The sequence below is a fragment of the Micropterus salmoides genome, unplaced genomic scaffold (genome assembly GCF_014851395.1).
Source record: "Micropterus salmoides isolate LMB-PRFRI ecotype aquatic unplaced genomic scaffold, ASM1485139v1 Ms_hic_scaffold_4, whole genome shotgun sequence".
NCBI classification, from domain to species: Eukaryota; Metazoa; Chordata; class Actinopteri; order Centrarchiformes; family Centrarchidae; genus Micropterus; species Micropterus salmoides.
Window position 1 is genome coordinate 6,654,940 of NW_024043372.1, and position 25,365 is coordinate 6,680,304.

Below are 25,365 nucleotides of genomic sequence, written 5' to 3' on the forward strand. Positions count from 1 at the left end.
GGTCTATTAGGGTCCAAGGTTTAACAACACAATGCAAAATGTTAGTATCTGACTCGAGTAACAGTGGTTATTGATGCATTCACAACAGACTGTACTGAGATTGATGGAGTGCCAAGCTTTGAAAGAAAAAATCCGTTTTTAAAACATTGGACCTTTAACCTTATTTCATCATGTTTATCGATTTTTATTGGGGAAATCAATCCATTTGAAAATATCTTTGAAAATAAGAGGTACAAAAAATGCATTTCAAATTGTGTGAGCAGCCCAAGGGAGTGTTTGTGTTAAACAACATTAATGCATTGGTTTGAGTGTTACACACATAGGCACCACTGAAGACTTTAATATAGTTTTGAGGAAGATGAGTCCTGTAATGTATTCGAATTGTGATAAACTCAGATGGGGGTACAGTTACAGGCAAAACACGGTGATGTATTTGTTTTCTGATTGCCTCTGAGACTGAACTGCATATTTTTCAATAGAATATTCTCTGATTTAGTTAAACTTTAACAAAGAAATATCTGAATCTACACTTAACTAACCACCTATGTTCTCATTTCACAGCTCCACCCACTCCCATTGCTCCGCCTGAGCTTCTTGCTGTTGGTGCCACCTACCTTTGGATCAAACCGAACGCTAACAGCATCATCGGCGATGGACCGATCATCCTGAAGGAGGTGGAGTACCGCACCACTTCAGGGAACTGGGCGGAGACCCACGTGGTGGACTCCCCCACCTATAAACTGTGGCATCTGGACCCAGATGTGGAGTATGAGATCAAGGTTCTGCTATCCAGACCTGGGGAGGGAGGAACTGGGCCTCCGGGGCCGTCGCTGGTCACCAGGACTAAATGTGCAGGTAAGTGACACCTTTTAATTCTTTTTATCTTAAAGCTTTCTCTTTCTTTCTTTCGTTCTTTTAGGTTTTACTTGAAGTTTTAGATTTCTTCTTAAGTTTCCTGTTCTTTTACTTGCCTTTTTTGTGATAGTGATAGTGGATGACTCCAGGATGGTCATGCTCATGTTCTTTAAGTGTGAACTGAAAACTCAACTCACTCGTCAAGTTGAATGTTATTGGGTGATTGTAGTAAAGGTAAATTAACTATGGTTTGAGTATGGTTAAAGTCAGGTCTGATAAATTCGATCTGCAGACAGAGAGGCCAGATGGAAGATGAGCAAAAGGAGAGGAGTTTTTTCCCCCAATTATTTCTTCTTGATAACGAGAGCACAAATCAAAGATGATGATAATTGAGATATCAAGAAGGTGCCCCGGAGATGAAGGAGAGGTGGAATGCGGGGGTTAAAGGAGGTGAGGAGGAGCAGAAGATGGGGGAGGTTAGGTGGGGGCAATCATGACTGATAATGAGGATCCCAGCGGGAGTGTAAGGACACAAAGAGTGGCAGTTAATTTGATAAAGTGACAGCCCATCAGGTCTCTGATGGACTGTGTGTGTGTGAGGGGATGACTAGATAACCCAGTAGGAAGTAATCATCACCACTCCTCTTTGTGAACTTCCTTTATTCCTTCCTTCCTCTTTCTTTTTTCATCGACAAACTGTTTCGTTTGCTGTTCCATTTCGTTTGCTATTGATGTCTTTGTTTAGTCACACTTGTTCTTTTCACTTCAATTCAGTTTGACTTGATTTGCATGGGAAACAGACGTTAACATTGCCAAAGCAAATGGAAAATAAAAACATGATCATAAACAGAAGAATTATGTTGTAAGAAAAACACAAGTCAATTAAGATAGAAAAATAATGTGATGATAAAATGTAGACTTTTTTTGTAGGAGGAAGTGCATCTCTATCTCCACATCACCTGTCAAACATGACCACATATTAGGTTTTGTTTTGGTCACCATGATTTTTTTGCATCTTCCTTTTTTTGATCGTTTGTGGTCACTGAGCCTGTACTCAGTTAGTACATTTCTCTTCTCTCCTCATTAATTCTTCCCCTTTTAACCTCTCTTCTCATTGCTTTCATTGTCTTTTTTCTTTGTTTCTTTCCCTATTTCTATTTCCCATTTCGTCATACTCCTTTCTTCTGCTCTCTTTCTCTATCACTCATTCACTCTACTTCTTTGTGTCCTTTTCCCTGCCTTCTTTTTCTTTCCCTTTTCTCTCCTCGCTCACAATTGTGTTCCTTTGCTCAGTCCTTCCTTGTCTCCTCCGATTCTCCTTTCCTGTTAACACCCTATTCTCCCTGTGTCTTGTTTACTTTCATATTTCAATTTTGAACTCTCATTTTCTTATTTCTTTTATTCAGTTTCTTTGTCCCTCCTTCTACCAAAGTTCTCTCATGCCCCCCCACCCCCACCCCTTCTATCTGTTTTCCACGTTCCCCATCTCTCCATTTCTATTCCACCTTTATCTTTTTTTTTTTTTTTACCTTTTCTTTGTCATTCTTGTTCAGACATTTTTCTCAAGAGGATTTTCTGATGTGAATAAAAGAGACAAAAGCCTTTGTAAGTGAATTTTTTTTTTTGCTGAGAGGAGTAGAGATGGCGGGAGTAAGACAAAGGGAGGATGAGAAAAAGGGAGTGAGGAGAGTTTGGTGAAAGCATGAAGGTGCTGGTCTGAAAAGAGATTTTACTCAATCTGCATCTAACCTTTTATTCATAGTGGAGTGAGTACATTTGAATAGTGCTGCATCCCTGTTGTATTTTTTCTTTTTTTTTGTCTGTTACTGATGATGACTTTATCTTGCCTGTAAGAAAATGTAGCTAGTGTGTGTGATTGTATGTGTGTTGTGGCTCTAGTTTTTTTTTTGTTCCCAGGATGTCGAAACTTTAGTTTAATAATTGGAATTTGATGTCTCTGTGTGCGTGTTCCTGATTTTGCGCATTTTGAGTCTGTGTTTTTATTTCATCGTGTGTGTGTCATTGTATTTGTGGTTTATTCTGTCCACCCCCACTGAATATATTACTCTGTGCTAATCAGCAGGTGAAAATTATGTGTTAACAGTAGTGGTAACAAACACACTCTCTCTCTCTCATTCCTTTCACCTCTTCACCTTTCCCCTCAATCTCTTCCTGTAAACCTCCTTACTATCTACCCTTTGCTTCCATCCTAAATGATAAAGCTGACATTATCCAATATTGTTTATAATTTTTTTTTATTTTTCTCATTAAAGGGCTCAGTTGATTTTAGCAAATGTTGCTCAAGCAGCAATGCAACAAAACATTTGTTGGAGACTATTTTCAGCTGTGGATTAATGCACATTTTACATGCCATATTTTTGACAAAAAACTGTGTGTGTGTGTGTGTGTGTGTGTGTGTGTGTGTTTTTTCATTGTCATAAAGGAACATGTCACCATCATGTGGCACACTGATGTTTTTAAAAGTTTTTGGACAACAATGGAGCTGTATGGCACAAAGGAATACACAGGCTCTGTCTTTGCCTACAGTTCAAAGACATGCACAAACACAGACACGTACATACACACACAGTCATAGCCACCAGATCGATAGATAGATAGATAGATAGATAGATAGATAGATAGATAGATAGATAGATACATTAATTCATTCATTCATTCATTCGTTCTCCAGATAGATGGAGAATATATGCAGCAAGGAGGAGAGGAGGAGGATGATATAGGGAAGAGCAGAAAGGAAAGAAAGAAAGAAAGATGCGAGGAGGAAGAAAAGAGAGGGAAGTGGTGGAGAATAAAGTGAACGAACTGTGACAAAGACAAAGATGGCTGATGTGAAGTGGGACAAAGGTGATGGTCACTGTGTGTGTGTGGGGGGGTTTGGTTTGTGTGTAAAGTGTAGTAGAAAGGAACATGTGTTCATAGGCTAGTGGCGCTGTTTTGAGCTGTCACAACCATTTACGAGGTGCTCTGTGTGTGTGTGTGTGTGTGTGTGTGTGTGTGTGTGTGTGTGTGTGTGTGTTTGTGTGTGTCTGAGTATGTGAGTGTGTGAGTGTGTGATGGGATTGGAGGAGACAGGTATGACAGATGTTCAAAAGCCTGCTGGCTAATGGCAGTGTTGGTGTGTGTGTTTACATGTGTTTGCTTCCACACCTTCTGTGTTCACCTTTCTGTTAATGTTAGCTTCTACAGCCCTGCCCAGGCCTCAACAACAGGCTTGATAATCATTTTAAAGCTGATACTTTTTCAAACATTCATTTTAATTTGGTTTATTTTAATACCTCCAATAATTCAGACTGTAGACTTTTTGCACGCCAACTTGTATTATTGGTGCAAATATTTCCTAGACTTAGGTGACATTGTGCAAGTTTTGTCCCTGTAATGGTGTAATGGTGTGTATTTTGTGTTTGTACTGACTGTTTATCAGAACAAACTATAGGTTTGTGTCGGTGGATTTCCTGTCAGTCTGGTAACCAAATGGCATTATATGATATTCATATGATTATGAAGGTCACCTGACTTTGTCCTTTCCTGCACTTCCAAAACTCATGAAATGCGCTGTCTGTAACAGTGTATGACATATCAGTTGCTGCGTAATTACGTTTCAATTAGACCCTGTTTAAAAACTACTGCTGTCTTTACATTTCAATAAAGCAAAATGGTTTCTTTTTACAAGTCTTTTTTTACATGTTGCAGTGATATAAGTATCGGTAATAAAGATTTGTACCATAGCTGTGGACATTATAGACCTACTGGACTCTATCCTCAAGTGTCACAGCAGGTGTAAGCATCCAACAGCATAGTGTTATAATATATATATATAATATTTAATTGGTATTTTAATCCAGTTGAGCACTTTACTCAGCTGTGGTTGACCTTGATAGCACCTAGGTGAAAGCCAACATGCCCCACAGCTCTGTGGTTTTGATGCACTGAGTGGATTTTTTGTATCCCCTGAACCCTCATTTCCAGACCATTTTATGTTCTCATGGGCCACCTTGTTACAGATAAAACACTGAGGCTCGAGGAGTGATTACAAAAGCTGCAGATTTGATGCCTGCAGCAGCTAATTTCTTCATAAATTGATATTGTTATTGTCTTTAAGCAAGACATTAAACCACAAACTGTTCTTTTAGTTTCTGCCGCACTGCAGTATAGTGTCAACTAAAATATAACGGCTTGAAGCAGCATTAGTACATCACATATGGAGATTATTGTTAAGAGTTATGCTAAAGTTGTTATGGCAACACAGATTGTCTATTTTGTTAACAGTTATGACAGTGCTTAAATTGCTAACAATGATGACAATGCTAACTGACAATGTTGCATATGTCAGCAAGTGAGAACCAGAGCAGAAATTTGAAGAATTAGAAGGCACTTGAAGATACCTTTTTATTAATTATTAACCCCTTGATGCCTGATTTTTTTTTTTTTTACAATAACAAAAATAAAATAAATTCATTTGCTTTCAGGCTGATGTTAAATTAAGTGAAGATTGTTAATTTGTCTATGGAACATAGAAAAGATATAAATTCAGGTATGATGTGGTTATGATCAATGAGAAATAAACGAGAAACCAGGGCTTACAAAAGGTTCCTAGGTACTTATCAAATATGCACAAACAGGAATCGGGGGAATACATGCGCTATCTTGGCTGCAGTCTGAAAGGAAGAGGTGCGATGCGAATTCGCAACAATCGGCGTCAAGGGGTTAAAGTAGTCAAAAAGTAGTTTACTTTCTGCTATACCCACACATCATTCCAAATTAATGTCTTTGTAGAGGAGACAAGCGTACAAGCGTCTGGGATAAAAGTGGTTTCATTGACTTTGACAGTCAGGACCAGAACGGAGAGAATCGGCACAGCGAGCGGACACAAGTCGCATTGCCCTCCATTTTTGTTACCCTTCTCTACTTCCATCATAGTTATTTTGTGGTTATGTAATTTTGAGACTTGATTTGTAAAGTTTACAGCCTGATGTGCTGTTGTTCCTGCGTTGATCTGTGTAAAATGATTAAGCAAAAAAAACAAAGCTGAATCGGACTTGAATGATCAACTTTTAGGATGAAGGCTACCGGTTGCTCTGCCCAGTTAAGCAACTTATGAATAACGTCAGTGAATAATAAAAGACTCCCAGAAATTTAAATATGTCAGAAATGTAGTAACAGATTTTTTATTTTTGAGGAAAGAAGTGTTATGTTCGAAGGATCTGACACAAACTAAGCCCTGTCGGGTCTAACTCCACAATTGCTGTGACTTCTCCATTATGTTGGAATCACACAAAATGTGCTTTTCCTCCCACCAGCTCCACTCTCCATTGTTGTTCCACTGTTGTGGTGGATGTTGCAGACGGCTGCCAGGCGGCCGTCGCTCAAAATAGGATTCAGGCCATTTCACCCATAACCGGCACTGCAGTGGCTCCAGGGAATCCAACAATGATTTTAGCCATGTGCCTCCTCTAGCGTGGCACATTTGTGAGAGTGGTGTGAAGAGTAGATCGAGGAGGCAAGCTAAAACGAACTCTCCACTTTGCTCGAGGTGCGGTGAGGACACAGCCTTGATAATGATTGATTTCATCATGCACCCCCCCTACCTCTTCTCCTCCCTTTCGCTTGCTCCCATTCCTTCATCTTCCTTCAAATCACTCCTTCCTTACTACTCAAGACTTCCATCACCCTCTTTTCATTTGGATCATTTCTCTCTATACCCACCTCTTTTTCCATAAACACTCAGCGGACTAGTTGTTTTGTGCTCCCAGTCAGTCTCTGATTTCAAATGAGCCTCACTGTCATCCCTGCTAATCGTTTTCTCTTAAGTTAGCAACATTGCTTTGCTGCAGAGAGCCTGTCAGAACACACAAACGCAACCCCTTGACATTTTGCCATCCTTCCTACTCTTCCTTGATCTTTGTGTCTAGTTCCCTTTTTCCTCTCATTCATCTTTCTACTCCCCCCTATTCATCTGTATCCCCTTCTCTCCTATCAGTCATTGAAAATATTACCTTAAACTCAATATTCCCTAAACATAAAATGGGAATATTGGCTCTGAACCATGTCTCTATAAATATCAGCTTTCAACTTTAGCATTACCTCTTCAAAGTGCAACTGCATCCTCCTATAATCTCCTCTGCTCACTTCTTCCCCTCCCACTTCTTCTCTCTTCCTTATAAATTATTTTCATGTGAGGAATGATAATGTAAGTGTTGGCTAATATGTTACCCTATAAAGATGGACTTTTAATTCACCCACTGTATATAAATCTTCCTTTAGTATCTTTTCTTTGCCTTTTCCTCCCCTAACATTCCTTGCCTCCTCTCTTCTTTATGGAAGGCAGATGCTAATGTGAATGTTGGCTAATATGCAGCACTCTATAAAGACTTAATTCACCTGAGGGTTATATACTACATCCCAGCGCATTCCTTCCTCTCCCCAACTTGCCCATTTCTTATAAAGTAGATCTTTATGTGAAGGATGGTAATGTGAGTGTTGGCTAATGTGTTGCTCCATAAAGATAGATTTTTAATTCACCTGCTGGGTATATACTGATTTGGCTGACACCACTGCTTCACCATTCTGCTGAGCCAAGCAGTTTCAATGCAGTTAAGAGACTGCATCGAAACTGCTACAAACACTACCACAATCCAACCGGTCAGAGCTCACTTTTTGCAGGTAGAGTGGTATGAAATGACATTCTTGATCTGCTTGATTTTTGTTAAATAAGCATATTGTGTTGAAAAGCAAATAACATATCACAAGTCCGTGTTGCTCTTTCAAGCTGCCTGTTGATGAGGTAATTAAAGCTTTATTTTTTCAGTCAGGAGCAGATATCACCAGACGGTACACAGTAGCTGCCAAATCCAACATGTCTTCATTCCATAAATGTTAGAATAGGTTGTTTGCCAGTGACTCTCAAAACAACATATATGACCATTGGAGAGTACCAGAAACAGGCTATAATGTAGTCATAATTATAGACTTACGTCATGTTACTAACGAAATGGTCACAGTTTGATTATGTTTTGAAAAAGATCATGGTTTGGGTTAGGTTTAGGAAAAGATCAAGATTTTGTTTAAAATGAGTGAATCATGTTCATAACATGAATTTGTACTCTGCGAACAAATTTAGAACTGCCTCAGACCATGCATTTACACAAATGATGAAGGCCAGGCTGTCTTAGAAAATGGATTGTTAAATGTAAAATGTTTTCATTTTATTGACTTGGCCTAAAATCAGTAATATAATGAGGCTCTTCTGGCTTTTTCTTCAGTCGTGAAATTCTTTTGCATTCTTGCTTTAGAGGCCATGCTCCACAACTTCACAGCTTCATCTGAAACGCCTCTAGGAAAATGTTTTTCCTTATATAGAGAAATGGAGGTGTGGCAGTATGCTGATAACAAATAGCAGGCATGCCTTTGTCAATTTAGAATGATTCTGATTCACTAACATATGCACGTTGGATTGGTCAAATCTCTCTGAATGGAGATTTATGGACAATTGTTCCGGATTCCTGCATGTAATACTCATCATGTTGAGGACCATTAACTGTGAGCAATAAATATTTCATCAGAGAGCTTGAAGAGGAAGTAACTCACTTTCAAGTGTTTCGATTATTAGCCTGTGCATGCTTTAAGTTTAAGCTAAGGTATTTTCAGGTATCTTCTTGCATCTTCATGGTTGGCTGTTATACTTGCTGTTTTTTGTAGCTGTACAGTAAGCAGCTAGAGATATGGATACCAATGAAAACCGTAGAGGTGTCTTGAGTCTTTGTAATCATAGATCACCTTCATGTGCACTTATTTTCCTCTGGAGCTATATGAGCAGGGGAACTAAAATCCAAGGAGCACATGAGTCAGCCCTTATTTAATCACACTTTTGAGAAGCGAGAACTTGAAGTGAGGACTACTCAATTCAGATAGAACTGCTTCATCTTGTACACACATTTCTTTAAAAGATAGTCACTTGTTTTTTCCTGTTTTCTTTTCTGACTTTCTTCTTAGAACATCAAGTTTTTTTTTTTCTTCTTTGAATTGTTCTTCTTCCCTATGAGTTTTCATGCCGGCATCTTTCTTCATTGCGCAGTCTCTGAATGCCTGTCATGTCCTTGTCCTTAGTACTCTGCCCTCTCGTTATTTTCCAGGTTCCCCTTTCTCTCTTTTAAGGTTATTCCACATGTTTTTTTGCTCTATAATCTGACATCCTCTCATTCAAATGCTGAGACTGACAGCCACCCACAGAGTGCCTTATACTTTCTTGTGCGTTCCTCCTTTGAATTTGCTCTGATGTCTTGTCACTGTTCAGTGTTCATTATTATTTTTATGGCTTTGTTGCAATGTTAAAATCCTGTTTATTGTGCCCATTTTTAATAACTTAAGCAGGTTTTTTTTTATGGACATTTGCCTCTTTGCGGCGTACTATCCAAACATTTTCAGGTCAACCGACCCTGAGATTAAACCAATAGTTTATAGATTCCAAGCAAGCCACAGTAAATGTCTTCATTGATTCAAATACCAATGTCTTTATAAGGTCATTTAGACAACCTGAGACACATTACTTCAGTAAAACCAAATGTATCAGTCTATGGTCACTAAACTGTTAATTAAAATAATTTCTAACAGCATAAAGACTGAATGCAGCCTACTGAAATCTATAAAGCTCTAAACCTTCAGCAACCTTCAAACATTACATCCTTAAATTAAATTGATTAGTGATGTGATGCAAACACTTTCCACTAAAAGCAATAAAGAAAATATTTTTTTAGTTATGATGTGACACTACTGCATTAGATGTGAGTTTTTAGAAGCAACATTTCAGAAGTGTGATACCAAAGCTCTTCATTAACAACAAATACTGGTAATGTAACCTCAGTGACAAGCCTTCCATTCAGTCCATATTTGTTTAAAAACAACAATGACTACCACAACAAAAAAAACTGTTTTCATTTTTACTTGTTAATACTTGGTTTCTTATTTCCACTTAAAGAAAAATGAAACTAACATAAGTCTTTCTAATCAATTGTTGAAACACTTGTCCACACTCATTTCATATTGGATAAGAGTTATAAGGACACTTTTAAGCAGTCAAACTTCTCCTATGAAGAGATATTTTATATTATTACACTGTTTTACTATATTGTTGATTATCCTCCCTTTATCTTGGTTTCAGGTGTTTATTATTCAGATGCCAGAGGACATGCTAAGTGAATGAACCTATGGTAGTGAAGAGTTGAGGTGTGAAGAGTTGTAAATGAGAATGTAAATGTGCAATGCTCAAAACATCATATAGGAGTGAAATATAAGGAAAATGTCCCACTATCACTCATTCAACAACGACAGATGCTGATACACAAAGTTTAATGCATCAACAATGGCTGGTTACATGCATAATGAAGACATTTCTAACACTTTAACTACTGTAGAGATGCTGAATAGATATAGAATAATATATTTAAACAACCTTATCTGTTATCTGTTTGGATCCTGATTCTGACTTAGCAGTGCCCATCTCATCTTGTTAAATAAGGGTTAACAAAGACACAGCCATTAGAAGAAATACAATATTTCAAGGAGGCATATGAAACCATATTCTTAGGAATCAAACATATAGGAATCAGGCCAGTTGAGGTGTTGTCCCCTGAGAGACTAGTCTGCAGGTATTTTTGTACTCAAAACCTTCTGAGAATGTTTGTTCTTCCCCATGCTAGAATGAGTGTGTGGAAGCTTTTCCATATTTGAATATGTATTTGTTTGTTTCAAGATTGAGACACACATCAGATCAATCAGAGCAATGGGACATGTTATGAATACCAGATCGCCTCTGAATACCATGAAAATTTAACAGAGCGCAGAAACAGACTGGTGACACAATCCCTCCTGTCCTTCAATATCTACTGCTGAGATGCCCTTGAGCACAGCACCCCACCTCTAAATAATGGCCTTCATGTGTATGCATGTTCCCTGGAGGCTGGTTATTATTCAGCTTTAGTAGAGCTGTAAACAATTTGGCTTATATACTACAACTTGGAAAAAAAAAACCCAACTAAATGAGAATCTACACTGTTACAATATTGGACAGGCAAACAGATAATAAAACACTTTATTGATTTGAAGTTAGAAGGCTGACCATTTTGTTATAACTTAGGACTCTGTGGCTAAGATGACTAAGAAGTTTAATATATGAGATAATCATTTAACTGAGAATAGTAATTATATATTTTTTTTATCTTTTCAAAAGAAGAGAGAAAGAAACCCTCTGAAAAATGCACATATCTGACCATTGCTGACTAAAAAGGAGAAAAGGTCTCCGGTTCTGTATTCCTAACTAAATAACTTGAAATCATTGAAAGAGCAAAGCTAGAGAAAACCCAAAACATAGGATCATCTTAAATCATACCTTTTAACATTATATTAACAGTTTTAAACTTACACAGTGAGTTAAAGTTACATTTATCTCCAAACCACCCAGAGCAATGCCCCATAATACCTAGTATTCATTGTCTTTAGTAACCTGATTGCTACCAATGAAAACATGAATCCAGAGAAATCTACCTAGATACCCCTTAACACTTTAAATCTTCCTAGTAACAGGCTTCTATTCTGAGGTGTGTGTTACGCGCTTATCATGACAGAGCAGAAGGGAGTAGTGGGGTGTGAAGTTTGTCTGTCTGGAAGAAGAAGTGAGAACTTCTTAAAAACCAGCGACAGACTTGAAAAACACGAAGCAGTCACAGTATTTTAGCACAAACACACAGACTTGCACATGCGCATGAACACACACTGACATGCAAATGAACAAAAACACAAAAACAAAACCTACAAACTTTGTAGTTCTGGAATTGACACATGGGAGGACAAAATACAATATGTGCATGTGTGTATGCACATGACTGTGAGTGTGTGTGTGTGTGTTTGTGTGTGAGAAAGAGAGAGAGAGGCATAAAACACACACAAACATTAACATGCATACACATTTTTGGCTCTTACAGCAGTGTAGCAGTTGTAATCAACACTTAAGAGAGCTGTGAGCAGGCAGAATGAGTAACACCAGGGGTGAGAGTGTGTGTGTGTGTGTGCGTGACTGGGTGTGTTGGAGATGTGTGTTGATGAATGTCAGGGAAACTTGAAACTTACTACAACACTATCTTGGATAAAGTTAAAATAGACCTCAAATACCAAACACACAGTGCATGTAGGACTCATGATATTGCCACACTACTGCAGGTACTGTGACTTACCATAATCCTTTGGGGTTCTTCTGTTGACTGGTGTGTGCATGTGTATCTTTAGACTCTTCTCAGAAACTGAGAAAGCTTCTCAGAGTCTGTGCCCTCCTGCTTTGACCTGTTGTAACAAAATGCAATGAATTCTGGGTAATCAGCTGTGGCTGTGACACACAAAATTGTTATAACGATATGCTCAGCCCTACATACACACACAAAGCAATAATTTGAAGAGGCTAGATGAGAGGACCACGGCACACACACTCATGCCCACACACACAAACACACACGCACACACACACACACACACACGCACACACACACACACACACACACGGCCCATGGAGCACAGTTTGAGGAGGAATCCAGGCAAGCACAAAAGAAATAGTCTCTTTATTAGAAGAAAATGTTTCCCATTTTGCCCGCAAATAAGTTGCTCACACACACGCACACACACGCACACACACACACCCACACACACACACACACACACATGCTGCAGGGCTGTCCTTTGTTGTGAAGGCATCAGGATCCAATTTCTCCTTCATTAAGTCCGGGTAGGAGGTAGTATACAGCCGCTAGGTAGCCTTGTCCCTGTCACTGTGCACACACACACACACACACACACACAACCATAAACACAAATGCACAAGCACTTAGAGTCTAAATGCCCCTTATCTTCCTCCAAACCAGAAACATCAATAAGAGGCATGTAACAACAAAGCCGATACACACAGCCACAAATACACACGTACAGGAATAAGTTTAAGGAGCTAGATGAGAAGGCCACAACACACACACACACACACACACTCACACACACTCACACACCAATAAGAGTTTGGCAATTATTCCCCATAGTTCCCTCGAAGGCGAAATAACAAGATCTCAGAGATGAGAGAAAGAAACATACTTTGTATCTTTAATTGACCCGCACAATTACCACATGTGATGCGCATATACACACACACACACGCAAACAAACAAATAAAAAAATTGTTGTGAGTATACACAATACGAACGAATACATACCTTTAGTGACGAGATTTTACAAATAACTCACACTGCACACGGACACACGCACACACATTCACACACAGTAAGACTCCTTTAACAACCGCTATAGTTGGTCAAGAGGGACGGCCAAGTGGATGTTCCAGTGTATCCAAAAGGCAGCTAGGATGAAACCCATTAAATGGAACAGGTCCAGCTTTAATTGGTGCTCTTTGGTAATTGGCCTTTTAGGGCAGATTTGCATTGTTTCCAGGCAACAAGCCTCTATATCTAAGCACAACGGGAAACAAGGGAGGCGGGGAAGAATAGACGGAGGGAGAGGTGGTGGTGAGAAAAGAAGAAAAAGAGCGAGAAGAAGGTGAGGAGTCGAAGAGGAAATATGGAAAGGAGGAAAAGGCCATAGAAAGGAGTGAAGGAATGCCACAAGATGGGAAAATTGGGGGCAGGTTTTACCGATTTAGTGACTGGGCATGCTGGCTAAGAGGGAAATGCGGCAGAAGCTAAAATTTTCAGTGACTCTCGTTGCTCTTTCTTGTAGAAGCACCGGAGGTGAACAAAGTGGATTAGAGTTGAAAGCTGCATTTTCTGGCACAGGAAGTCAACAGCATCACACGCTGAATTGGACAAGTGAAGAAAAGTGGGCCAATTTTCATCACCTCACTCAGTCTGAATGTTTGATTTTGTGTGTGTGTCTTTGTGTGCGTGTGTGTCAGAATATGACTGTGTCATGCGTGGTGGAGTCAATTTAGTAAGAGTTTCTCAGATAGACAAATTTGTCTCACAACGTGTAAAAAGCATCCACAGCCATTACTAAAATACAAATAGCAATCAAAAGCCTGAGCTAAAACATTTAAAGGGACTTCAGAAAGGCAGTTATAGCTGTCACTGCTTTTTCTCTTAAACGTTTATAGGTGTAGTGAGGTCCATAAAGTGGTACCAGTGAGCCATAAGGTGCAGAACTGAGTTAACAAAATGCTTCCAGTGCCAAGCTGGTTTTCATGTGATTACTTATTTTTGTTTTTACCTCACTTGTTGTATTGGCAAGTTTCAGATCCTGCATACATCCAGTAATCTAACTGCATAGTCAGATTTGCTGCAAGCTACAAATTGTAGCAAATGTATTTTTCAAAAGAAGAGAGAAAGAAACCCTCTGAAAAAATGCATATATCCATGGCTGACTGAAAAGGAGAAAAGTTCTCTGGTTCTGTATTCCTAAATAAATAATTTTTCTAATCATTGAAAGAGCAAAGCTAGAGAAACCCCAGACATAGGATCATCTTAAATCATACCTTTAACATTATATTAACAGTTACACAACTTACACAGTCAGTTAAAGTTACATTTATCTCCAAACCACCCAGAGCAATGCCCCATAATGCAAACATGAATCCAGAGAAATCTACCTAGAAACCCCTTAACACCTTAAATCTTCCTAGTAACAGGCCTCTATTGCTGCAAGCTACAAACTGTTTAATGTATGTTTCTTATCTTATGTATCTTTACATTTCTTTAACAATAATGGTTGTTAAAATGTAGCAGTTGTGGTCATTCCGCCTTCATTTGCCCACCTCTGTGGCAATGTGGATCAAAGGCAGTCCAGTGGTCTGAAACATCTTTGGTGAATGGTCTTTGCAATTTCTCTAGCAGGGCCATTGGCTCTGTGACTGTCTTTAAGTTCGAGTGAATTGGAAGTGAAAGAAACGATCTCCTTTAAAGCAAGAGAAGCAGAGATGTTGTGACAGAGGCGAGGGGCCACTCCAGAAGATATTAAAGATATTCTGACACAGGCGAGGTTTCACTCTATGATCAAAGGCTAAAGTGGGCTATTGTTGACACTTTACAACATCTGTGATCAGTCATGCTGGACTTTAAGAAGCTTTTATGTTCTCAGAGGAGGGCAGGGTAAAAGTGTGTGGATACTATATGTGCATATGTGCTTTATTTTGTGACCATTTGTTTTTTATAGTGTGTGTGTGTGTGTCTGTTTGTCATATCATTTATATTATGACATATATTTATATGAAAAAATGAAAAATGTGATAAATGATTTATTGCAATATTTTTAAAATATATTATCACATCATTAGTTTTTTTGTAGCTTTGTTGCATAATAATGGTCTGGAGGCCAAAAAACTACACTGTTCATTGTCAGACTTGGACCACTGCGATAGTTATGACAGAGCTCAATTCAACCAAATCTTATAATCACCAGTTCCATTCAAAAAAATCAGAGACAATTAGGATAAGATATTCCAAAACAGAATTTGATAAGCAAAGATAAAAATAATTACACCAAATATGATGTATTTCAATTGAAGGTAAAAATGACTCCCTGTCTCAACAACAGCAACAACAACAAAGAGAGCGTATGAAGATATGAAATGACAGCGTTTCAATAGAATAAAAAAAGAAACTGCCATAGTAATGGTCATTCACATAGCACCAAACTCACTCATGTCTAAGACGTGACTTTTCTGAAAAACAAGCTGATTGCAGCAGTCTTGACATCGACACATCACTCTCTAAGCATCTCAACACCATAAATAACTGATGGAAAGGCTCAGAAACAGGAATAAAAAAAAACACAATCAAACAATGCTGTTAACAATAATGAAAACAGCAGAGGCTTGATCGCTTGTTTCAGGTCAAGGTGGTAACTAGTTGCCGTGGTGATTTTGAGTTTGCCGTGTTGTTGATTGGTTCTTAATGAGGGCCTACTTGATGGTGTCTGTGAGTCAGAGCCATTTGAGGAGGGTGTGTGGAGAGAGAAAAAAGACTGAGGGGGTGAGAAAGAGTGTGAAGCACATGAACAGAAAGAAAAGCTATTTAGATTGATGACAGAAAGGTAGGGTAGATAAAGACAGGGTGAAATGGAGAAAGAGAGGTCATTTGGTTTGTTGTGCTGAATGACAAAAATAACAGCATAACCTTTGTATAGTGTTTCATTACTGTTTCATTAAGTTGTCTATTAAAATTTGCTCAAGGTTTAAAAGTTTGTGTGTGTGTGTGTGTGTGTGTGTGTGTACCAAGACATGAATTACAAAAAATATCAAAAAATGTCCCTGTGGCAGTAATATGTATGATATATATGGTCGTGTCTGTAAGTAACGATCCACACAAATGTGCAACACATATTCAACATCAGGCATCATGGACGTACCCCTACCCCCTCCACACACACACACACTTTCTCTCACCTGATTTGATGTACAGCGTTCTCTCTGCTCTGTGACAGGAAGTGATGTAGACAGGGACATGATTTGATGTATTAGCACCATGAGAACAGAAATCATCCATCAGAGATTTGGCTGTCAGCATTAAATCACTGTGTGTAGATGTGGCCTTCATGCCATACTTTACACGCACACAATCAGCTTTCCACCCTTCTCGCCTACACAGTCGAGGGGTTCAAGACAGTTCGAACGCACATACTGATGTCATTATCAAAACTTTCTATACTGAACCTAAAATGGCACAAACGGATCCATCTACCCCAACCACTGTATCTGTTCAGTTATCTTGATGTTTACTGTGGTCACTGGGCAGCTGGAGCAAGTATCTGTCTGAGTTTGTCTCCTCTACATTCTCTCTCCCTCTACTGTTGTAACGTAGGGGTATACAACTGGACCGGGCTGGCAGAGGCCAAACTGCTTTCTCTTTCTGTTAGTCATTTCTCCCATTACATTTTCATCTGTTCTATATCATCTTACGTCCCATTACATTTTCATCTGTTCTATATCATCTTACGTCCATCCCCTTCGTATTTTGCGTGTCATAATTTCTTTTCATTTAGTTCTCCATATTTTTCTTGCTTTTATATTTCATTTTTGCAAATAAGAAGCATGATTGCCGCATGGATAACATTTACATTATTCAGTCAGCAATTAGTTAAGGAAAACATTTCACCAAAACCATGATTTCTCCCTAAAATGAAGTGCTTTGAGTTGCCTAAACATAACCATAAAACCGTAATCACACTTTTGTTGTTGACAGCTAATGATTTTCTGTTTATGTTAATAACAAGCATTTTCTGCTGACATTTTTGACAAAATGTATTTTTGTGTACCTCTGAGAGGAGGCAAACACTCTTGACAGGTCTCCCTCAGGTCTCTGCTTTAATAAAAAGAAAGAAATAAAGGAGTCCTAAGTCTCTCAGCCTGGGTAAAGGGTTAAAGTATTATTGAAAATTTCATGCTGCTTTAATTTTGAGGTTTCCACATACCAGACAGTCTACATGATGCAATTGGCTATCTTTGAACCGCTATCTGTCTCAGCAGTGTGTTCAAGCCATGGGCCGGGTTCACGCTGGGGAGTCCCAGCAGGGGCGCAGGTCGGTTAGTGAACAAGGATGAAGGAGGTAAATAAATAACAGAAAGGGGAAAAATAGACTACAGGCTCTTTTTTCCTTTCCACAGCTGGAGATGCTGCAAGAAGAATTATCTCAAGCAATACGCAGACAATAAACTGTAACTAAACAAAAGTTTATATACAGTCATGTATCAATCTTTTATTTATACAGTATTTACTTAAAGCAACTGCGAGGAACTTTAATTTTGTGCTGATTTTGGCAACCCCTGTGGGCACTAGCAGTATTGCTTACCCGCCTCATGTCAGAAAGATCTTGATCTGGTGAGCACATGCATTTGTTTAGGAAGCAAGCTGTTTGCAGAATGCATAGCGATGAGGAAATGTATCTATATCTGTGGCTATGTAAGATTTTAATTTTAATATGACAACGGTGAAACAAAGTAAATTTTGATTAACCTGTAATTGTAACTGTTACATTTAACATTAATCTTACAACTAACAGATTTGGTTTCTCATTGATAGCAGAAAGCTAAAGTTATCAACATTCCCTAGTAATTTTATGTCTTCATAATAATAAGCTAACAGCAACTGATAGTTTGGTAGTAAATTCAACATAAAATTACCATAACATCAACTTAAAATTCAGGATCGGTTTTGAGAAACTGCAATTGTCTCCATCTGTTGAAAAATCGACCATCCTGCCCCAGTTGTAACCACAAAATTACACATCAGAAGTAAAATTCTCTAAAGACAAAACTCCTCATCTCTTTCCTCCTCACACTGCCTTTCTTTCCACCTAGGCAACTTTTTTCCTAATGCGATTTATCTGTCCAACAGATTAGCGGTATTACCAAAGTTTGTTTGCAATAAACTGTAAGAAACACATCAAAATAATAGAGAGAAATGATTCGGCTGCTTACAATCTCTCTCTTCAGTCTCTGTGCACACAAGGGAGTTTGCAAACACACACTCAATGACACACACACAAAGAGGTGGAGGGGGCAAGCAGGAATTCACACCGAGTGATACCCAGTGAGAGCAGGCATTACTGCATAGCAGTTTCCGGCATTAGAAAAAAGTCACACTCACGCTTGATATTAAAAAAACATGCAAAAATTTGATCTTCCTGGTTGATCCTCAAAAACCAACAACAATCCAAGTTAAACTCAAACATACTCACAGCTCCAAGGCGAGGCAAAGTGAGAAGCTGAATATTTGTGTGATTTTGTGTGTGTGTGTGTGTGTGTGTGTGTGATTGATTCAGATGCAGAAGGCTGATTGCTTTCTCAACTTCCACATCCCATCAGAAGGCACAATAATAACAGCCAAGATCATCATCGGGGAGTGTTTGTTGTTTGTATATGTGGGTTGGAAGCTGGTGCATGTTGATTACTGTCGATTTACTGGGTTCTTGTGACTGTGTGCTTTATTTGAGGCTGTCCTGCCCTCAGCATTTCCTCTATCCTCCGCTCTGTCATTCTGCACACACACACAGACAGACACAGACACACAATGAGCAATTCCATTTCGTGATAACTCTTGTATAAGTCTGTGTAGGCTACAAGCTTGGCTGTGCTTGGACTGATCGAAAGTCTTGGTCAAAACAGAGAGAATCAAAGAAAGAGGGAGAAATAACACTAAGAGAGTGAGAGTTAAAGGATGAAAGGACAAAGTGATCAAGAAGAAGAAGAGAAAAACCTAGAAATAATAAAAGTAGAGAACAAAAGAGAGTTCCAAAGCTGTTTAAAGTGGTTTGGGTCGGGCCCCTTAAGTCTAATGAAGAAAAATCTTAATGACAAAGCATACACACAAAGCATACATATAAAGCATATTTTTGACGACAGTGTACTTCCAACTACGAGGCAAAATTTTGGGGAAGGCTTGTTCCTGTTTCAATACGGCAATGCCCCCATGCACAAAGATAGCTCTATGAAAAATTGTTCCCAGTTCCCAAAATCCCAGTTTGCTGTGGAAGAACTGGCCTCTACAGATAAGTGGCGGAGCTCACTAAACCCTGAACTTTCGAAATTGTCTACAACCTTTCCAGAAGAATGAAGCCTGTTCAAGCAACAAATTAATGCTATGGTTTTGAAATGAGATGTTCCACAATCACACATAGGAGGGATATTCAGTGTCAGGTGTCCACATATTTGTCTGGACTCTTGGCCACATAGCGTACCAGTATAAACAACCTGTTCTTGCAATATTGTACTTAACAGCGGTCATGCCAAAACCTTTGGTGTCTATGTATTTGATTTTGAAAGAGGAAATAATTGAGAGAGTTAAAGGATGGAAGGGGCAATGTGAATATAAAAGATCTAATTTAAAAGAGAAATAATTGAAAGAAGATGAGGTAGAGAGCAAAGAACAAAGAATAGACATGATGGAAAGAAAAAAGGAGAGTTAAGAGTCTGTGTGTTTGTGTCAGGCATTTAATGGAAGCACACACACACACACACACACACACACAGGGAGCCTGGCAGGCAGGTGATCAATGCAACATTAATTTGATGCCACACACACCCCGCTCAGGTAATCTCGCCAACATTAGTAGTGTGCTACATGCTCGACTGGCTCTGTCTGTCATTCTAATTACTGTGAGCTTGTAGCTGGACACACACACATGCACACATACTCTTTCTCTCTCTTACAACAGAGCGGAAGTCAATGGGATTCGCTCACCAGAGCAACTAACAAGAGCCAATAGAGGACAGATTGAGTATTTGGTATTTGTGTGTGAGCTCAAGTGTACAGTACACATCTTGTTGTGTCTCTCTGTGGGTGCGTTTGTGTAATGTTGAGCTCATTAGGAGTAGCCAGCAGACTTCAGTGACCTCCATGTTCTTTGTCCAGTTCCTAACTACTGATGAGAGCTGGGGGGGGAATACATTAGGGGAAGGGAACAAGAAGAAGATTACAGAAACAAAAACAGGGCATAGGAAGTGAAGGGTAAGAATGGAGAGAAAAGGGGGAGAAAAAACTAAAACATAGGTGCAAGGAAATAGAGAGCTAGATGGAAGAACAGAAATAGAAGAAATTTACAGAAGGAAGAAAGAAAATGAGAATGGGAATTGAGACTGGAAAGATGGAGAGTTGGAGAGAGCTTGAGACTGAGAGACACAGACAAGGAGGATAATTCGAGAGACAGAGGGAGAGATTGACAGTATTACTGCTTCATTGCCATCTCTGCTATTTGTTTGCTCATATTGTGTTTGCTTTGGCAATAAGTGCTTCTTTATTCCTTGCCAGCAAAGCACCTTTTGAAATGAACTGAAAGAAAAGAGTGTGTAAATTTAAAATCTGCCAACTGATTTCTTTGCCAGGCCAAAACTCAAGCTTATGTTGTTGTTGTTGTTGTTTTTTTCTCATTTGAGATTCGTGCGTGATAAATTGAGTCCGTCCCTTTCTTTCTGCAGCGTGGCGATGGATCTGGGCCTGACATTATGGTTGGGATAAAAGCCATGCTGATGAGAGCTTTGTTGAGACTTCATGAAAGCTCCCCCACTGCCTCATGAAGGAGTTCAATAATATAAACACAGCATATTCATTTATCAGCAATGACAACAGAGTTCAGAAATTGCATGTTGGGTGGACTGCTTCAAAGTGGCTTAATAGGCCATCCAATCGAGATTTTATCGACAGCACCTTCATCAAGGTTATGTTTTATGCATGTCAGAATGAGAACTATATGTGGGTTTGTTTTTCTTTTAACACCCTCATTACAGTCTCCCTTTCATTAATCTTTCTCTACACCCCGTTTAGAGACTCTCTCTGCTCTCTATTTCATATTCTCTATTCAGCTACACTTTTGCTTTCTTGATTTCTCTATCTTTCTTTATCCACCAACCTCTTTTTCCTTCATCCGTCTCCCTCCATCATCTGTTGGCACTTACCATGACACAAAAGCATTGGGTACACCAAATAACAGGAGCACCTTTATGTAGATTAAGATTATATTCTGAAGTAATGTAATCACAATTACAAACTGTACTAAGGTGGGTTATTTTATTTTATGGGTCAACTTGTCCAAAAACCTATTAAAATGTAGGGGAAGTCTAGAAAATCAAGACAAATATAGCAAACAATAACAAACTGTGCCAACGCAGAGGTACAGATGCCAAATCTGAAACTAACTCACAGGGACATGAGACATTTGCAGTAGTCTGTGTATAGTCACACATTGTCCACCATTAGAAGTCCTTGCAATAATGATTTAGTTCATCATCATCAGAGTTTCACTATGATTGGTTGACAAACAAAGTCACAACAAACACTCCTTTGACTACCACAGATATATAGATGTGAATACCAGGAAATGAAAGCTGAAATTCTGAACTCTTGTCTCATACTCATCTTTTGATCTTAAAAACAAATGTCTTCAGTGAACAACAAAAACAAAGGAATTTGCCGTACCGTTCCAATACTTTTGTAGGGGACTGTAGGTTGTGACATTACGACATATTTGTGATGGGCCACCATACGGTGTGTCAGACTATTTTAACATTCTTGAAAGTTCTGAAAAACCTGGCTTAATGCCATATCAACTCCACAAGTGACCGGCAGCTTTTCAATGAGTAATTATCAGCCCAAAGTAATTGAAAAAAAATCAACATATTAATACAGGGGAGTTTGAATATCAGTTTTGCTGTGGCATTTGCCTGTTATCTTTCAAATGTTGCTATTTAACATCTAGTCATGAGACAACAGTCGAAAATTAGCCCTTTGGTTAACACTGGGAAATTTACAGTGAAGTTGATCAATGTACATTGTCCCTGAAAGTAAGCTGATTATGGGATCACTAGCTCTGTTTCCTTCTCTCTCCAAACTCCCTGCCTTCTGTTTTTCTTGAAGAGAAAAGGATTCAATAAATCCCATTCTGCTGTCTGTCCCCTAAAGAGGGAAGCTATGTCATGGGACGCCAGTCAATACTCACCCATTAAGCCGGTGGACAAGACAAAAAAAAATCATTGACACTTAGCACTTTTACACACAAGCAGAAACAAAGACAAACAGACATAAAAGCACAAAAACTCTAATGGTCTTATAGTGCCTTGGTTTTAGACCCTGTAATACACACACATATGCACAGGTGTACATTTATACACACACTTAGAAAAGATTCAAGCGCACACAAAGACACAGTAGGTGTGTGGTAAGAGGCTGGCTTGATGCAGTGGCAGTGTTGTGACATTTGGAAAGAGACATCTCAGCACATAGCCAAACAAGTCCTCTCCTCTTGTCTCTTCGATCTGCAGACAGACAAAGAAGCAAAAATAACTCATTAAAAGAAGAAAAAAAACAGTGGCCTTAAAGGCTTTTCTCGTTTTTTGTTCAGCTATAGCCAAACATTAAAAGACAGACATTTCAGCTCTGCCAACCCATCAATTTTTCTGTGCATATGAACAAGAGATGAAAAATTCAATCGCATCAGCCTTTTAGTGAAAACTACAAATTAAACTTGACGGAATTATATTTTTTAGACTTGATGTGTTTCATTTGCTATTACATGTTAGCACAGCTGGTAAATATGGCAGCCAATCCACCAACAAATATCATGTTGCACACCAACATCTGATTCAATGTTGAAGACAATAAGTCAATAAACTATTATTATTATCACATGAGGGAAACTGAGAACATGAAAAAGCTGTACAGATACAGTACTTGTTAATTAATGGATGACAATATGTGTTCACAAAGGGTATGGTTTACTGCAATGATCAGTTCTTGGACCCATGCAGTTGGAATGCTTACACTTGGTCTGTAATGTACTAGAACACTGACACATGGACACAGCAGACAGAAGTTGTAGGGATAAAAACATCTAACAATATCTAAGCACACTCAGGCTGGGAGGTATACAATATATACTAAGAATAGAGGGAATAAGGTCTGTGTGGTCATGTGAAGTAGGGAGGCCTTGTTGACAGGAGGAGAAATCATGTCCTGCAATGACAGGTTAGGGTGGCATAACATTAGAATGTGGCAAGAGAATCCGAATTAGAAGATTAATTGGATTCCATGACAGGTCATTTGCCAACATTTTCTTCCATTCCTTCACTCTCAAAAATGCAGGTTTCACTTTAAAATGTTTCATTTTAGTTACATAGCTTCCTTAAGCCTGCCTTTAACGCTACCTTACATATACCCAGTGCAGAATGTCACATACTCTTCTTTTACTTAATGAACTGATTCTTTTCTTTGACCCGTCTAATTGTGCCTCCAATTTACAGTGCAAATGTGGAAATCTGACCAATAATGTCAATACCCTTTATCGTTTTTAGACTATGCTATTCAATATACCCCTACCTCAGCCTCAGTCAAAGTTCCCTTTATCAGCTTCAGCTGGGCCGACCAGATAATGTGTGTGGAGCAGACAAACCTGGACTGCCTTGTTATTGTTCTTGATGACTTTAACAAAGGAAGCCTCAGCTAAGAACTCTGAAAAATGTGGAGAAGGTCGTGGACTTCAGAAAGAGCCCAGCCCCACCCTTCTATCATCCTGTGTGACTCATCAGTCGCCACTGTGGACTCCTTCCGCTTCCTGGGCACCATCATCTCCCAGGATCTCAAGTGGGAGCTGAACATCACCTCAATCACCAAAAAGGCCCAGCAGAGGATGTACTTCCTGCGGCAGCTGAAGAAGTTCAGACTGCCAAAGACAATGATGGTGCACTTCTACACCGCCATCATTGAGTCCATCCTCACCTCCTCCATCACCTTCTCGTACGCTGCTGCCACTACCAGGGACAAAGGCAGGCTGTAGCGTAACATTCGCTCTGCAGAGAAGGTGATTGGCCGCAATGTACCATCACTCCAGGACACTGAAGCGAGTAGGAAAGATTGCAGCTGACCCCTCCCATCCCGGACACAAACTGTTTCAGACTCTCCCCTCTGACAGGAGGCTGCGGTCCATCAGCACCAAAACTACAAAAACAGCCTCTTCCCGTCTGCAGCTAGCCTCATTAAGAAGGCCCGGTTCCCCCACTGAAACTCCACCCTTTCAAATAACGCAAATGTTTCTGTACATCAAAATTTTACTTCATTTCATATCATGCACAAACCTGGCACATTGCAAATATTTGTTGTTCATTGTTAATAATTATTTTGTTCTATATTATCATATTATGTCAATTTATATATTTATGTTGCAATACGTCTGCACAAACAAACCAGAGTAATGCACATGTAAATATCTGCCACATTGTTCCTTCTCTGCAAATATTTTTATTATATAGTATTATTTTTCTCTATTCTTTTATTATTCTTATATAACTTGAATTTGTTTAATCCATATTTATATATTTCTACATTTATTCATGTAAACAGTATGTTTGTTTACATGTAGCATCTCATCACAAAGCAAATTCCTCGTATGTGTAAAACACTACTTGGCAATAAAGCTCCTTCTGATTCTGATTGAGAATGGTCAAGGAAATATGGGTATATCTCACTGGCCTACTTCTTTGCCTCTGTTTCAATCTCCGCACTTGAGCTTGGTATTTTATGACATAATTCCAAAAACTGTTCAACATGGCACCAGGACTCAGGAATCCATTTTTTTTTCAAAAAATCCCCAGCCCTAAAAAACCCTCCGAGGAATGTTGCTTTAGAAATCAAGGAAAAAAAATTCAAAAAGAGTTCCATCCTCAGAGATAATTCGTGACTCAAGACCCACTGGAGGTATCATCACACAGCATGAAAATCTCTTGACGAGTTTTGAAGAAAAACTTAAAAAAAAATTTAATCTGACTGTTAGTGATACAATTGACTGAGTGACATTATTGTAATGAGCAGCTGTATTCTTGCTTTTCTTACGCCCTCCAGCATTTCCTATTCTTTCCTCCACTTTCGCGGCCGCAATGAAATTTTTTTAATCTAAAGATGAATATGTTCAGCACCTCCCTCCATCTCTCTCTCTCTCTGTCACCATCTGTACCTCTCCTTCCAAGTTGCACCT

General features: G+C 39.0%; 1 protein-coding gene across 2 annotated transcripts in view; it reads left to right on the forward strand.

The window, feature by feature from the left end:
• The window catches only part of ptprt (protein tyrosine phosphatase receptor type T), a 328,330-nt gene that overhangs the window by 115,049 nt on the left and 187,916 nt on the right, over positions 1 to 25,365 (forward strand). For both annotated transcript variants that reach the window (XM_038696881.1, XM_038696882.1), the window contains exon 8: positions 562 to 855. In XM_038696881.1, the coding sequence (XP_038552809.1) occupies positions 562 to 855 (294 nt within the window). The remainder of the gene's footprint in view (positions 1 to 561; positions 856 to 25,365) is intronic.